At 64.7% G+C, this 14,211-nt stretch overlaps 1 protein-coding gene across 2 annotated transcripts; it reads right to left on the reverse strand.

The window, feature by feature from the left end:
• Positions 1-2,247: 2,247 nt before the first annotated feature.
• On the reverse strand, positions 2,248-6,330 carry NXPH3 (neurexophilin 3). Of its 2 annotated transcripts, none has more exons than XM_042915347.1 (2): positions 6,145-6,330; positions 2,248-3,662 (listed from the first exon to the last, which is right to left on the reverse strand). In XM_042915347.1, exons 1-2 carry the CDS (start codon positions 6,196-6,198, stop codon positions 2,958-2,960), a joined length of 759 nt encoding a protein of 252 aa, XP_042771281.1. In that variant the 5' UTR covers positions 6,199-6,330; the 3' UTR covers positions 2,248-2,957. The 2 variants fall into 2 exon arrangements, with proteins under 2 accessions (XP_042771281.1, XP_042771282.1); XM_042915348.1 differs by lacking the exon at positions 6,145-6,330 and adding an exon at positions 4,915-5,317.
• Between the last annotated feature and the right edge of the window lie 7,881 nt (positions 6,331-14,211).

The following is a 14,211-nucleotide window of genomic DNA, read 5'->3' on the forward strand; positions in this document are numbered from 1 at the left end:
CCGGGAGAAAAATCTATTAGCAAGATCCTAGCCGAGGAGAGCAGCCAGGTTACTGGGGAAGGGCAGAAAAGGAGGGATGAGGCAGCGGAGTGTGCGCGTGGGTGAAATGAAGTTATTAAGATGAACCCCCCCCCCCACCCCCCCCCCCCCCCCCCCCCCCCCCCCGCTCAGGCCGTATGCGTGCCAAGCGGGCCAGCCTTCCAGCTGTCAGCAGCATCTGGCTCTCCACAAAAGAGGAGCCGGAGGGGGGTGGGTCAGAGTGTCCCCCGGTCCTGCTGATCGTCCAGCCAGGGCCAGGTGAGGGGGGCCCAGGACCACCCCCCTCCGTCTCTCCCTCCAGTGCCCACAGGGCCGTGGGCGGTGCTTGCTTCTGGGAGGCATCCGCAGGTGAGAGAACCCACCAGATCTCCGAGGCAAGCCCCCCAGGGCAGGGCCTGTCTGAATTCTAAGGACCTGTGCCACCTTCCCACCCACCTGTCAGGGTGGGAAGAGAGAGTGTAGATATGGTGGAGGGGTGGGGGGGGGGCAGGGAAGAAGGGGTGCGTGTCTCAGATCTCTGCTCAGGAGAGGTGGCCCCGGGAGGCACGGTGCAGGGGAACGCTGGCATAGGAGTGTGAGCCTGAGTCATGTGCCCTTTCTGGGTCACTTCATACAGCAAGGTGGCTTCTAAGGCCTCGTCCAGCTCTGCTCTGCAGCGAGAGGAGCACTGGGCCGTGCTGAGTGCTGGCGGGCAGGGGAGACAGGCTGCGGGCGGCAGGACCGTTGTCTTCCCCTCTCATACTAGGACTTTCCTCACTGTGGCTGCATGGCCGAGAGGGACCCAGGGGACCTGAGTGCTGCCCTCCCAAGTGAGCAGCTCTAGGATGACCTTAGAGAGGGCCCTGTGATCTTGGTCCTCGGGGCTCAGCATCCCGCTCACCGAGCCCCAAAGGGCCCGGCTGGCCCTCCCAGGCAAGGCGTCACCGGCTGACAATCCATCCCAAGGCCCTCCTGTCGGCTGGGGGGGGGGGTGGGGGGGAGGATGGCTGCTTTCAAGCCTCCTTCTGTCCCCGCTCCCCCCAACCCAGCCTGTTCCTGCACTGACACATGATCAGACGGAAAGCCCGACACCCTGCCTCTCTGAGAGGACCCTTCCAGGAGATTTTCCTAGGAGAAGCAGCTGGAAGGTAGTCAGGAGGGAGCCTCAGAGGCGTCTCTTCATCTTAGGGGGCCAGAGCCAGAAAGGAACAGAGAGGTCACGTGAGCGGTCCTCAGAGGGTGTCCCCTCAGGAGCGTCGGCATCTCCCTGGCTCCTCGCTAGAAGGGCAAATCGTCTGGAACCCAGAACTCCATGTTTTAACCGACGCTCCCGGTGGGTCCTATGCCCACTTGCACGGGAGAAGCTCTGGGTTGGGCATATTCTTCATTTTACAAAGAAGCGGAAAGAGACCCAGAGAGGAGAATGGACTTGTCCAAGGCCACGGGGCCAAACCCTGACAGAGCGAGGGCCCCCCCCACCCCACGCGGGGGCCCACCCGGATGGCAACCCAGGGAGACAAGGAACACAATGGCCCATTCCCCCTCCCCCCCCACCAGCTCTTCCTCCCCAAGCTGCTTTGCAGGGGCCACCCCCACCCCCTGGGACCACCGAGCAGTGTCTGCCCAGCTTTCCCAACAGGTCCCGAAAAGGAGGCTGGGGAGGGAAGCCCTGAAGCCCTCCGTGAGCACCAGCCCCAACAGCTGTTGTCGCCCCGCAGCTCTGGTCTCCAGGGAACATCTTGCCGCCACCTAGCTGAGTAGCGCTGGCTGGACAGCGGGGCACCCCGGGCCCTTTCCCTCCCTGGACAGTTCGGAAAGCAGTGCCCTGGGAAAGCTTTATTCCCGGCTCCAGAACAAGACTCTGCACACAAGCTGACAATCAGGGGATCGCACACCCCGCCCTCCCCTCCCCCACCCACAGACAGACACCACGGAACAGGTCCAGCGCCCTTGTCAGTCTGGCGTCACGCGGCCCCGAGCTGCTGAAGGCCCTGTATCCATCCGGGTGAGTCCCAGGCTGACGGGCAAGGCTTGCTGGCTGGACGAGGACGCTCCCAGAGGAGCCAGCAGGGGGGTGGGGTGGCGAGGGGACACAGCGCAAGGGTGGGCTCCCATCTGTGGCCTTGGAGGTGGGAGAACCACAATCACCCTCTGTTGCAGCTGAAGGATGGGTGACCCATCGGCACAAGGGTGGACGGGGGGGGGGGGGGGGGGGGGGGGGGGGGGCGGGGAGGGGAGGAGCGGCAATGGCAGGAGAGGGAACTTTGGAAATGTTACGGCCTGGCGGGGAGCAGACCGTCTATTCGTCAAGACGTCAAAACGACTCCAAGGGTCACCACTTCAGCCTGAAGCCAAGTTCAGTCCACAGTCCAGGACAATGGGCTTGGTGGAGGGGGGGGCTGACTCAGCGGGGCTCAAGAGTTCCTCCGGCCCCGCCCCTCCCCCCACCCAGGGCTGGCTCCCGGGCAGCCCCATCTCGTCTCTGCCATCCTTCGGTGCCCTTGCTGATGAGAGACCCCTCTCCTTGTTGCTTTTCTTTCTCAGCATGGCCAGGAGGGAGCCGAGGCTTCGGGCTCTTCTCCGTGACCTCATCTGGCCACACTGGTCTGCCTTCCCCAGCGGTCTCCTGGGCTCAGCACCTTCCTGTTGCTCAGCAGGGGAGCCCCGTGGGGCTGCCCAGAGACCCCACTCCTCCTCCAGTGCTCCTATGCCCCGGCCGCTCCACAACCCCAGGCTGGGGCCCCGCACTTGGGACCCCTTCCCCACCGCCACGTGAGACTTGGCCCCGGCCCCACCTGGCATCTCCTTCTCTCCACCCCTCCCCCCTTCCCTGCCTGAGGTCCCTCCCCGTGTCCCTGCCCAGTATCCAACCAGATGGCCTCCTCCGCGGGCGGGCCCGTCCTTCCAGCCCCGGCCCGGCCTCTGTGGCCTGCCCAGGGTCACCCGGAGGGGTAGTAGGGGGTATCACTGTGGTAGTTGTAATCTGGGCACACCTTCTGGACCAGCCTATAGTCCGTGCTGTAGAAGGCGATGTAGACGCAGACGACCTTGAAGGGCTGGGAGCAGCTCCAGGAGGCTGAGCTCTGAGCGTGGTCTCGGGAGCAGGTCTTGGCCGGGTCGTGGGTGCAGAGCGAGGTCCGGCGGCCCCGTTCCACCTTCTCCCACTCCATTCGGCAGTTGAAGATCTTGGAGGCCTTGGCTTCGATGAAGATCTGCCGCTCCTGGTGGAACTCTACAGCTTTACTGGGCGGTACGAGGCTGATGGAGATGTTGCCCTGGCCGGTGGCGTTGTGTCGGAAGTGGACGCTGAAGGTCCCGTTGCCGTGGTCCACGATCTTCCCCGTGACGAGCAGGTTCAGGGCCACCGTCTTGATGTTGGAGTAGAAGTCACCCCAGCCGAAGATTTTCTTCACCTTGGCCGACGGTGGGGGGCTGTGGTTCGGGCGGTTGGGGGGCTGGCCAAGGACGCCCCATGCCTCCCCGGGGGGAGCCAGCAGCCCTAGGAGAGTGGAGTTGGCCACGAGGCGGGACTTGGGTGAGAGGTGGCCTCGCTTCCGAGGCATCCGGGGCCGGGGCTGGCTCTCGTGGTCATCACGCTCAGGGTCCTCGGAGCCGGGAGGACCGTCATCCTGGCCGTAGATGACCTGTGGAGGGAGTTGGGAAGACACTGACAGCCCCGTCCCCAGAGGACCCAGGAGTTCTGGTCACTGTGTCCCCCACCAGCAGCCTCAACTCCCTGCCTGTCCCTTCCGCTGACTTGAGGCCGAGTGATGTCTCAACCGTCTTACTCTAGGGGTTGGATGCATACTCCGGCTTGTGTCGTGGTCCCATCTCGCCCTCTGACACTCGGGCCGCCCCCATCTCCTCACCCCACTGTCCCGTCTCTGGCTACCGCTCAGCATCTGGAAGGATGGTCGAGAATTCTCTCCAGTGAGCCATGGCACCAGAGGGACACAGCCCCTGCCCCTGAGGAGGCCCCATTCTGACGGGGGAGGCCCAGCTCCCGATCCGGGGAGAGTCCTCATCCGATGTCAGAAGCATAACCTCGTGCTGACAGAGCCCCCGGTCTTACAGGAGAGGTTATGAGGTTACAGTTTCACAGAGGAAAATCCCCCCGCCTCTGTAAAAGTCCCAGGGTGATATGGAGGCACAGTCACGGCCCTCAAAATGCGCCATCCCTCCGCTGGGATAGCCCCACCCCCCCGTTTGACAGGACAGGTGCGGCCCCTGCTTTTTGCCACTTCCTAGGCTGTTTAGATGAGACCCCCACCACCCTTCCCCTGGGGTAGTTTTGTCCTCTGAGACTAAGAGAACCAGCAGACAATGGGATAAGAAAGCTGGGCCCAGTGACCTTCTCTCTCCGGTACAAAGGCAGCTCAGGATTGGGCACGAGGAATGGGGAGGGGGAGCCCTGGAGTGAGTTCCACACCCAGGATGGCCCAGCCTCGGCCAGTCAAAACCTCTGGGGACCACCGAGGGTGCCATGGCAGGACACTATCGCTCTACGAGGCAGTTTTTCTTATTCCCCTTCTACAGATGAGGCCACCAGGTTACGTCCCTCTAAGGCCAGGTCGCACGGGGTCGGCCCTCCCATTCTACCACACACTCCCAGCCCCTCGGACCAGGTAGGTCCGTTTATGGAGATTGAATCCAAGCCCCATCCCCACCAGGAATCTTCTGCCAAACAGCCAAGGCTCGGCCAGCCTCTGCTGGACGGGCTATGGCAACAGGCACCACCTGGGAAGGCCTCCTGGAGGAGCCGTGGGGGAGGGCCGGCAGGACGGAGTGACCCAGCTCAGACTCGGGACAGCTCCGGAGGGCAGCAGGGAGTAGGCAAGGTTTCCTGAGGGCAACCGCCCAGTGTGTGCTTACTCAGCTTCGGGACAGAGTACTCACCCTCTGTGTCTTCTTACCAGTCCTAGGGACACCAGCTCAGAGTGGGGCAGCATTTGGGTTGCTGGTGACCCCTGGGGTGAGGACGGGGGACCCCAGAGGGCTGGGCTCTGGAGGGCTCCCAAGGGGCCTGGGGTCTTCACGCCCCCTGTTCTGATCCTGGCCATGCCTGCAGAGGTGTGCTTGGGTGGCCCTGCCTGCTAGGCCCCAAAGGTAGTGGGAAGGGACAGCCAGGAGGGGAGGCTCCGGGGCGGGGGGGAGTGCTGGACTCGGTTCTGCAGACCTGTGTTTACTTGGTCCTGGGGGTCGAAGCTGAATGGCTGGAGGGTGGGGAGAAGGGCCGCAGGTGGGGATGCGAGAAGGGGAGGGTGCTTGTACATAGTGGCAAAGGGGAGGTGGCACGCGGGGGGGGGGGGGGTGTTGTTTTGAAGAAACCGGCAGGTCCAGATGTGGGGCCAGGCTTCTCTACGACAGGACTGGGGTGGGGGCGGTCGGAGAGGAGTTAAGCCCCTGGAGGAGGGGAGGGGGGAAGCGGGGGGTGGGGGGGAGTCCCGGGCGTCCCGGGCCGCAGGGACGCGGCGAGCGAGTGCACGGGGAGCGGGCTCTGGGCGCTCCGCTCAGCTGCCGCGGGCGCCCGGGGCGGGAGCCGCCGGCCCAGGTCCTGTGGGGCTCCGGCTGCGCGCAGCCGGGAGAGGAGAAGAAAACAACAGGCGGGGAGGGAGGGAGCGGGAGGGAAGGCGCGAGCGGGGTCCGCGGGGGCCACCCCCCGCGCCCCCCCCCCCCCGCCTGGACAGCCTCCGAGCGCTGGCGGGACCCAGGTCCCAGGCCTTCTGGGTCCCCGAGGTCGGAGGAGAGCCCACGCCCCCAGACCTGGCAGGTCGTCAGCTCCGCCACCCACCCCCATTCCCCTTCCGCGCGTCCCGGGGCGCCGGGACGGGGTCGAGTAACCCTCGGCGCCCCGCTGCTGGCCTTTTCCCTCGTGCTGGTCGCACCTCCCGCCACCAGCGGCCGAGTGGGTGGGCCAGCCGAGCACCCTCTCCCCGCCCCTATTAACCCTTGCGGTCCAGTCTCCGTCCTCGGACCCGCCCTCTCCCCCTCCACCCCCCACCCCCGGCCTCCGGGCTTCCCCTCCATCCCGGCGATGTCGGGGGGTGGGGAAGGGAGAAAGTTTCCGGGCTCTCCCCCGTCCTCCGGGCCCCCGCCCCTCCGCGCAGCTCCCCGCGGGCCACTCACCAGATAGAGGCTGCCCTGCACTAGGAACACGAAGCAGCAGCGAGTCAGTTGCATCTTCCTCCTCTGCTCTCGGGTCCCTGTCTCTCCTCTTTTCCTGCCGGGCGCCCAGGCCCCTGCCTCGCCCCTGCTCCTTCAGGCGCGCCGTCCCATGCTCCAGTCCCCGGCGGCTCGCGGCCCTCCCCTCTGCCGGCCGCCCGGGACCGACCCCGCCCCCTCCGGTCCAGCTGTGCGGCCGCCGCCGCCCCCCTCCCCCGGCCCGGCTGCGCGCGGCGCGGCCCCCTCTCGAGGTCCCAGATGGGCGCCCCGCGCGCCTCGAAGGGCCCCAGCCGCGCGGTGCCTCTGCGGCTCCAGATCTGCGCTCGGCGCCCCCCGCGGTCCAGCGGCGCCGCTCTCGCCCAGATGTGCTGGGGACCCGCGCGCGCGCCCGTCCCTGGCGCTAATTCCCCAGACCAGACGGCCCCTCCCGCCCCGTCGCGGCGCGCCCCCTGGCGGACGCCCCTGGCCGCGCCGGGCCCCGCCGCCCGCTCCCCGCGCAGCACCCCGCCAGACTGGAGCGCTCCTGGCGCCCAGGCGGCTCGCGCTTCCTCGTCCCTCCCACCGGCGGCGGCGGCGGCGGCGGCAGGTACGGTGAGCCCAGCCGGTACCTCCGGAGTTAACTCCTCCCCTGCCGGCCCTCAGCGGGGGGACCTAGGACGAAGGCGGCCGGACGCGGGGGCGGAGGAAGTCTGGGCGAGGAGGGGAGAGGGTGGTGGCCCGGGGATTAGGGACACTACCCTTTCCATCCCTCCCTCTGGCAGGGCGCCCCTTCCCCCCCCCACCCCCACCCCCACCCCCGCAACGGGCACTGGGAATCTGCTGCCCTGTCCTGAACCCCAGGAGACCTGGACTTTGGAAAGGTTATTTTTGCCAAACCCATGCCAACAGCCAGAGAGAACGTCAGTAATGAGTAGCCTATCCCGAAGCTGAAAGTGACTTTCTCTCTGCCAGACTTGCTTCTGTGCCGAGGGAAGTTCTTCTGGGTGTCTAGCCCGTACTCCTTGTGTTATAACGTCAGTTTCTTTCCTCTTCTACTTTACTCGGGGGGAGAGGGGGGTTGGGATCACCACCACCCCACCCCACACACCCCCCCCCCACCCCCCGTGCCGTCCAATTAATGTGATGGGAAACTTTGGCCAGAGCCCTGGGCTGAAAAGGTCACCGGGGGCCAGACTGAATTCTGGGGCTGGGGTCAGGCGTCAGCCTCCTGAGAAGCTGAGGGGCGAGGCGGGCAAGGTTTCCTTGAAAGCTGTGCCTGCATTCTTCACTACTTCCCCTCCCTGTGACCCAGGGAGCCACCAGGACAGGGTGCTCCTATCCCATGGGGTCCTTGCTTTTCTCCGACCTCTGCAAACCCCCAGGGCAAGGAGGACCCTTATTTGGAATTCCCCAAAGTGGGGCCCATCCTCCGTGGTCCCACGCACATCCGTGTTTCCTTCCCGGAACTCCAGGACCCCTTCAGTCCTTAGAAAAAGCAAAGGTCAAGTCCTTAGCACCCCTTGGAGGTTGTGAGGGTGAGGAGGTACCCCGGCGGTTGGAGTGGTCCCAGTCCGGGCTGGGCCCAGGGAGCACGGTGGGTGGGCACTCTGTGGCCCTCCGAGCCTAGCTTGGTCTCTGGCTGCAGCCCCCAGCACGCACCCAGCCTCCTCCCCCACCATCTGCCAGGCGGGTGCGCGGGGAATGCAGATGAATCTTAATATCAGCCTGGGCCAAGTGCGATGAGGGAGACAGATTCTGCAGAACCCAGACAGCATCGCAGAGCCCCCTGCATTCCCCCAGGCGCCCTAGGCAGTACCAGGATGCATAGGAGCCCCTTCCTGGTGGTGGTGGCGGGGAGGGGGGGGTGTGGGCACGTCTATCAGAGACCCCCAAAGTCCGGGGCAGAAGGAACAGACAGATCCTTGTCTGGCCTCCAAGCCTCGGGTCCGGCTGGGAGGAAGAAGCTGTTGGCCTGAGCGTGGGCAGCTGGTTCTGGAGCTCAGCTAGGCAGAGGCGTGGTGGGGCCCACTCCCGGTCCGTCCCCAGAAGGTCCTATCCCCAGGAGAACCGTGTGGCTCGGCAGAGAGGGCACAGGTTTTCAGGCCAGACAATCCTGGATTCCACTCCAGGCCCGGCTGTGTGACCTTGGGCAGGTTGCTTTGGTTCTCTGATGCGTTTCCCCGATCTGTTGTTGCAAGAACTGAAAGAGACAAAATGTGCAAACAAAGCTCATGCACAATGGCTGGCGGGCAGTCGTGGGAGTGCAATCAAGGGAAGTTCTCGCTTTTCTACTTCCCACACATTTGCTCTGGCGGCGCCTCCTGCCAGGCTTGCCCTCCCTGCCCTCTCGGCCATTTCTGGCTCTCACTTCCTTCAAGTTTCCCTTCTGCATTCGTCCGCCAGCCCTTAGTCGGGCCTGTCCTCCGTGCCAGGTGCCGGGCCAGGGTCTGGGATTCAGAGACGAATGGGACGTCCCTGCCCTTAAGGGTCTCACTGGCGAATGTGCAACCGAGACGTGGAAACTGATGATTCTAATTCGGTGTGGTGAATGGATGATAAGGGATCCCTGTGACAGGCATCACGGATGCACCGACTATGGTGCGGGCAGGGTCCAGGAGGCTCAGGGAGGGCCTCCTGGAGGAGGGGATGCCGAGGCCTTGAGGAGGGGGTCGGCCAGCAAGGGCCATTCCTGGCAGAGGGCACTGACTGGTCACAGGGAGGAGGCTGGGCGCAGAGGCGGTGTGCTGTTACTGGAGCGCAGAGGGGAGGGGAGGAGAGGCTGGAACAGGAGGCTGTCACGCGTCAGGTCATGGGTTAAGACCTCTGAAGGGTTTTCGGGGGGGGCGGGGGCGCTGGTGATTGTAGTCAGCTTGCATTTTGGAGAGCTTTTGGAGAACTCCCTGGAAGGAGGAGAGACTAGAGCGAGGGAGGGCGGTGGGCGGGGTGGGGGGGAACCCGTTAGGGGATAAAGGCAAGGGTCTGGGGAGAGGGGGACGCTGAGGACATCTTGTAGGAGGCAAAATAACCAGGATGTGTTTGTTGCTGAGACGAGAGAGGAAGGCGGAAAGGGGCTTGCTGAGGTGAGCACCAAAGGCGTGGGGGAGGAAGGTGGGTTCTGGAGAAAGGATGGCGGGGTCAGCTTTGGTCATGTCAAGCCTGGGTGCTGCGGGCCCCCCGAGGGCGGAATAAAGTCTAGCCCGGGGCGCAGGAGGCGTGGATGACAAGGGGAACAAGGGGCTTGGATGGGCAGAGGAAGAGCGGCGCCCAAAGGACCCCAGTAAGGAGCTGGCAGGCAGGGGCAAGGACGGAGGCAGGCTGGTCCTGGAAGCAGTGGGGCGCCGTGGGGCTGTCACAGTCGTGTGCCCCGCAGCGTGGGGGTTCTTGCAACACATGCAGATTCTAAGAGGGCCTCCCCCCCAGGGAGCCTTTCAGGAGATAGGAGCCCCCCACCATGTATTCTTATAAGCCCCTGCCCCCGTCCCACGTGACGCCAACGGGGGTTGCCTCTGGACTTCACTTTGATAAACTCTGTCAGGAGGGTCAGGAAAGAGGGAAACGTACAGCGGCTCAAAGGAACACGGTGGCCGGGGAAGGGGGGGGGTGGCCAGAAAAGCGACCTCTGGGGTTGGCTGATTGTTCTGGCAACCGCACCCCACCTTGGTCCTTCTAGCTTCTCCCCCCGGGGTGGGAAGACAGACCACAGATTCTGTGAGCTGGGTGCACGGCCCCGTGCTGGAAGCAGCACCCCCCCCACCCCCACCCAGGTCTGCCATTCAGGCTAACCCTCCCACACCCTGCCCTGCGTACAGCAGCAGCTCAGGAAGGGGGCAGCACCCGGTGCAGGGGGCCCACCCCTCGGCCCCCAGCCTCCTCAGTGCACCCGCCGCCAGGTGCAGTTGGCATTTGCTTATAGCGCCTCTGCTCCCACCGGCTTCTGCCTCCCCCTGGGAAGGATCCTCCCCTCCTGGGCAGGGGTGGGGCGGGCAGTGCTGCGGGGAAAGCAAACAGCCCAGTAGGTGCCCGGTAGGTTAGGTCGGTGCTTATTGAATGAATGGGAGATGGGGTTCCTGATGCTTTGAAAGGCAGAGAGTGGATGCCCTTGAGCCAGCCAAAGCCAAGAGGTCTGGAGGGGGGGTTGGGGTAGCAGGAGGGGGCGTGGAGGCAGCCACCCATCATGATTGTCGATAATCTCTCATGTTTACCAGGCAGTTTGCACTTTGCAGTAATTCCAGCTTCAAGTGTTACGACGGATGCTACATCCAGGGGACTGGGGGGAGCCCCGAGACAAGCCCTGATTCAAATGAGGGGGCCAAGGACTAATCACAGAGAACTCAGTCCTGTGATCCTGTGATATGAGGATCGGCCTGGCCCCGGTGGGGGGGGGGGGGGGGGCAGACGGTGGAAGGGGAAGGAAAGAACCCTTCCGGAAGAGGAAGCAACTCCTGAAAAGGCCGGAGATGAAAGCAGTGGAGGTGGGTTTCTGATGAAGGCGACATGAAAGGGTGCCTTGTCCCACACAGAGTCGCGGGGCCCCGACTTTCATGTCCCGGGCTGGGTGTGGAGGCACCGCTGTGATGGGCAGTCCTCGGGCGCACGGAGAGTTTGGGGTTTGGGCTCCGAGAGAGAGATGGAGATTAGCCAGCCGAGACAGGGCAACACAAGCTCCCAGATGGTGGGCAGTGGTGTAAAGGTGGAACCCAGCAAGTCCCCAGTGAGAGGGGAGACTAGGAGGGGCCGGGGGGCGGGGGGGAAACTCTGTGAGACGGGACATTTCAGCTGGGATGTAATGACCTGGAGGCCTTGGCCCCGCCGCAGAGCTGGGGAGGGGGCTTCCAGGCAGAGGGAACAGTACACGCGAGGACCTTGGGACGAGGAAGCGTTAGCACCTCGGACAGACTTGAAGGAATTGAGTGTGGCCACGGAGCGGGGAGAGGGCAAGCCGGCAAGGCGGGCGGGGCCGGGTGGCCCAGGGCTTTGTGGGTCTGGTTAAAGATTTGGGGTTTCATCCCGTGATTAAGGTGTTTCGGGTCTATTACAAGTTTTAAGCAGGGGTCAGAGCTGCCCTCGCCACGATCACTAGAAAGGTCACTCGGACAGCAGTGCGGAGGGTGGAGAGGGGAGGGGGTAAAAGTGGAGGCTGGGAGGTGCCCGTGGGCTGAGGACAGACACCACGGGGAGAAGGACGCGACGTTCAAGGGGTGCAACGGAGAGAAGTTCGACTGCCGGACACGCGGTTGAGGAGTCAAAAGTGACTCCCAGCTTTCTGGCCCGGAGGACAGGGCAAAGAGCTGGTTTGTGGGGGGGGAGAGATGCAGCGCCCCCCACCCCCTCCTCAACAGGAGGAGTGTAGGGTGCCATGGGGTGGGTGCTCAGGGGCAGGGAGTAGCGGGGGGCAGCGTGCAGGACCCACTAGAGGGACGAGACTGGGAGGTGCAGGAGCCCGGAGGATCATCGGAGGGGAGATCGCGAGGAGCTTGCAGAGAACAGAGCATGGCAAGGGGCGGGGGGGGGGGGGGGGGGGTGTCTACCAGAGCCAGGGGTGGAGTCAGGAGGGAGGGGGGAGGAGGGAACCCGCAGGGCGAGGGACAAGGGAGCCAGGGAGGCAGGTGGGAGACCTCTGGCCCCGAAGGCCCTGAGGGAAGCCGCCCACGAACATCCCAAGTCATTTCGTCCATGCCCCTGCCCCTCGCGGGATCTCACCAGCGGACAGGGACCTTCTCCTGGCTGGCAAGGCTCCCACGGGGGCTCTCGCAGCGTGGACAGTCCAGCCCGTGGAAGGCCCGGATGAGAGAGCATCTCTGAGATCTGCTGTCTGGGCGATCTTGGGTGAACCTCTCTTCTTTGGGCCTCAGCGGGGATCATAGTGCCCACCTCATGGGGGGTGGGGGGACTGACGGGTGTGAGAGCATCTGGCCCTCTGCTGGGCACCTAGTACCACCCCTGGTCTTTTGTCGGAACCGAACCAGTGGCAAGTGCTTTGTAAACACAGAAGCGCTGAAGAAAGGGATTCTGGGCCCGACTCCTCGCTGCTACCTCTCAGTATCTTCAAAGGCGAGGAACGAGGCGGGGAGAAAACAAGGCCTGAGAGGGGCCGCTAAACTGCAGGCCACCTGGCCCGGAGCCGACACCTGGCACCAGGTCACCTGTCCGCCACCTGTCGGCTGCACCCGGGTCGCTGTGGTCAACACCAACTCCCGCAGGGGGCGACGGAGAGACTGCGCGGGCGTGTCGCGTCCGAGGCGAGTGGGGTCAGCGCGCCACCTGGTGGGCGCTTGGGGCTCCTCCTGTAGGCGCTTTGCGGGTTGCCCTCCGCCCGCAGCGTCCCCACCCCCGCGCTCCGGCTGGTGCCCCCACCCCTCCGCGCGCCGGTGCCCTGCGCCCGGGGGTCTCCTAGAGACCCTTCAAACGGCCTGTGGCCTGTGCTACCCAGAGGCGTCGTTCCGCGCCCCAGTCCTGGAGGCAGATCGCCTGGGTCTCAGTCCTGGGGCCGCCGTGTCTCGGGCAAATGACTTCACCTGTCTGTGCTCCAGTTTCCTCGTGGGGGCAATAAGAGTATCCACGTTATAAGGTTGTTGAGAACAGCGTGTACACAGTAGGTGCCCCATAAATGCTGGCTATTGTTACATTCGCCTTCAGTGCCTCGTTTAACCAGAATTTCAAATGCAGGGAGGGGCTGGGGCTGGGAGGGGGGGTTCGTACAACTTGGTCCCCGGAAATGAGCCTCGGGCTTTTAATTTATGAAATGGGTCAATATAGCATTGGCAGTGGGAAGTTCCTGCTTCCTTTTCACGCCAGGGGCGCGGGGTGGGCGAAGAGGCGGGGCACCCCCGGCATCCGCAGGTTCTCCCGCACCCCTGCTCCTCGGGTTGGCCTCCTGAATCCCGGCCACATCGCCCCTCTGGACCCCGTCCTCCCCCACCCCCCACCCCCACCACCCCCCGCCCAATAGACACTGGGGCCAGAGCACCGCGTGGCCCCATCTCCGGAGCGCCATCCCCGGAGGTCCGGGAGCATCCCCGCCCACCCGCAAAGGGCTGGCCGGGCGCTTCTGCCCCTCACCCTCACCCGCCATCTGTCGCCAGGGCGTCCGGACGCACCAGGCTGCGCCTTCCATTTCCAGGCCGGTGGTGACGCCTGGTGGCGGAGGGAGGGACAACCACGACCTCCGCTCCGCAGAGGAATCCCTACTGAGAAGCTCTTCTAGGCGCCGCTGGGGACCTCTGGGTAGGAGTTGGGGGGGTGGGGTTGGGGAGCAGGCGCCGTCAGGGGGATCCAGGAGCTAGAAGAGCTTCCCAGGGCAGCCTGGGCCTGCGCTTCTGTTAGGGAGATGGGATCTCGCGTCTTTCGTCCAAATCAGATCAGCTGTGGGGCAGGGGGAGTGGTGGGGGCACTGAGGGGGACTGGGGTTCGTAGCCAGATGAGACACCGGAGAGTCCAGAGGAAGACTCCCCTAGCTTCCTCCGTCCACCCCACTCGGGGTCATCATCGTGCCCCTCTGGTGCCTCAGTGCCCCAAGATTTCAATGGGAGCGGTGCAGGGCAGGACACGGGGGCGGGGTGGGGACTAAGCCTGGGAATGGCCGCAGCCTGCAAGGGGCCTCCGTCTGCAGCGCGGGAGGCCTGACGACCGGGAGAGGCAGCAGGAAGGATGCCACCTGGAAATGCTTTCCTGACCCCCGTTGTGTCGTGGACCACCAGGGGAGTGTGGCTGCCCGCACCCACTTCCGGCCAACTCAGCACCAGCCTTCTCCTGCCCGCCCCACACCCCCTCCCCCGAGGTGGGCGGGGCCGACCTCAGCCCAAAGGCATAGCCTACTCACTGCTGAACGCCAGGCCTGAGGTCAGCCACCTCCGGGATTTCACAAACGATGCCAGCTCAGGGTGTGCAAAGTCGTGCTCATCACATTCTGACCCACAGACACGTGGCCTCCTGGGTTTCCCCCCCCCCCCTCCACGAAGGGCCCCACCCTCCAATTCCTTGGAATCTCGGTGCCCGCCTCGCCTTGGGCCTCTCTCCCCAATACCCAATCGCATCCTTTTCCATCCCGATGCA

This window comes from Panthera leo, chromosome E1 (genome assembly GCF_018350215.1).
Source record: "Panthera leo isolate Ple1 chromosome E1, P.leo_Ple1_pat1.1, whole genome shotgun sequence".
Classification (NCBI taxonomy): domain Eukaryota; kingdom Metazoa; phylum Chordata; class Mammalia; order Carnivora; family Felidae; genus Panthera; species Panthera leo.

Bases quoted from the DNA above. Each gene is read 5' to 3' on its own strand.
- NXPH3 (XM_042915347.1), bottom strand. From the start codon at position 6,198: ATGCAACTGACTCGCTGCTGCTTCGTGTTCCTAGTGCAGGGCAGCCTC. The intron at 3,663-6,144 runs GTGAGTGGCCCG...CTCCCTCCACAG, and splicing joins TGCAGGGCAGCCTCTATCTG to GTCATCTACGGCCAGGATGA.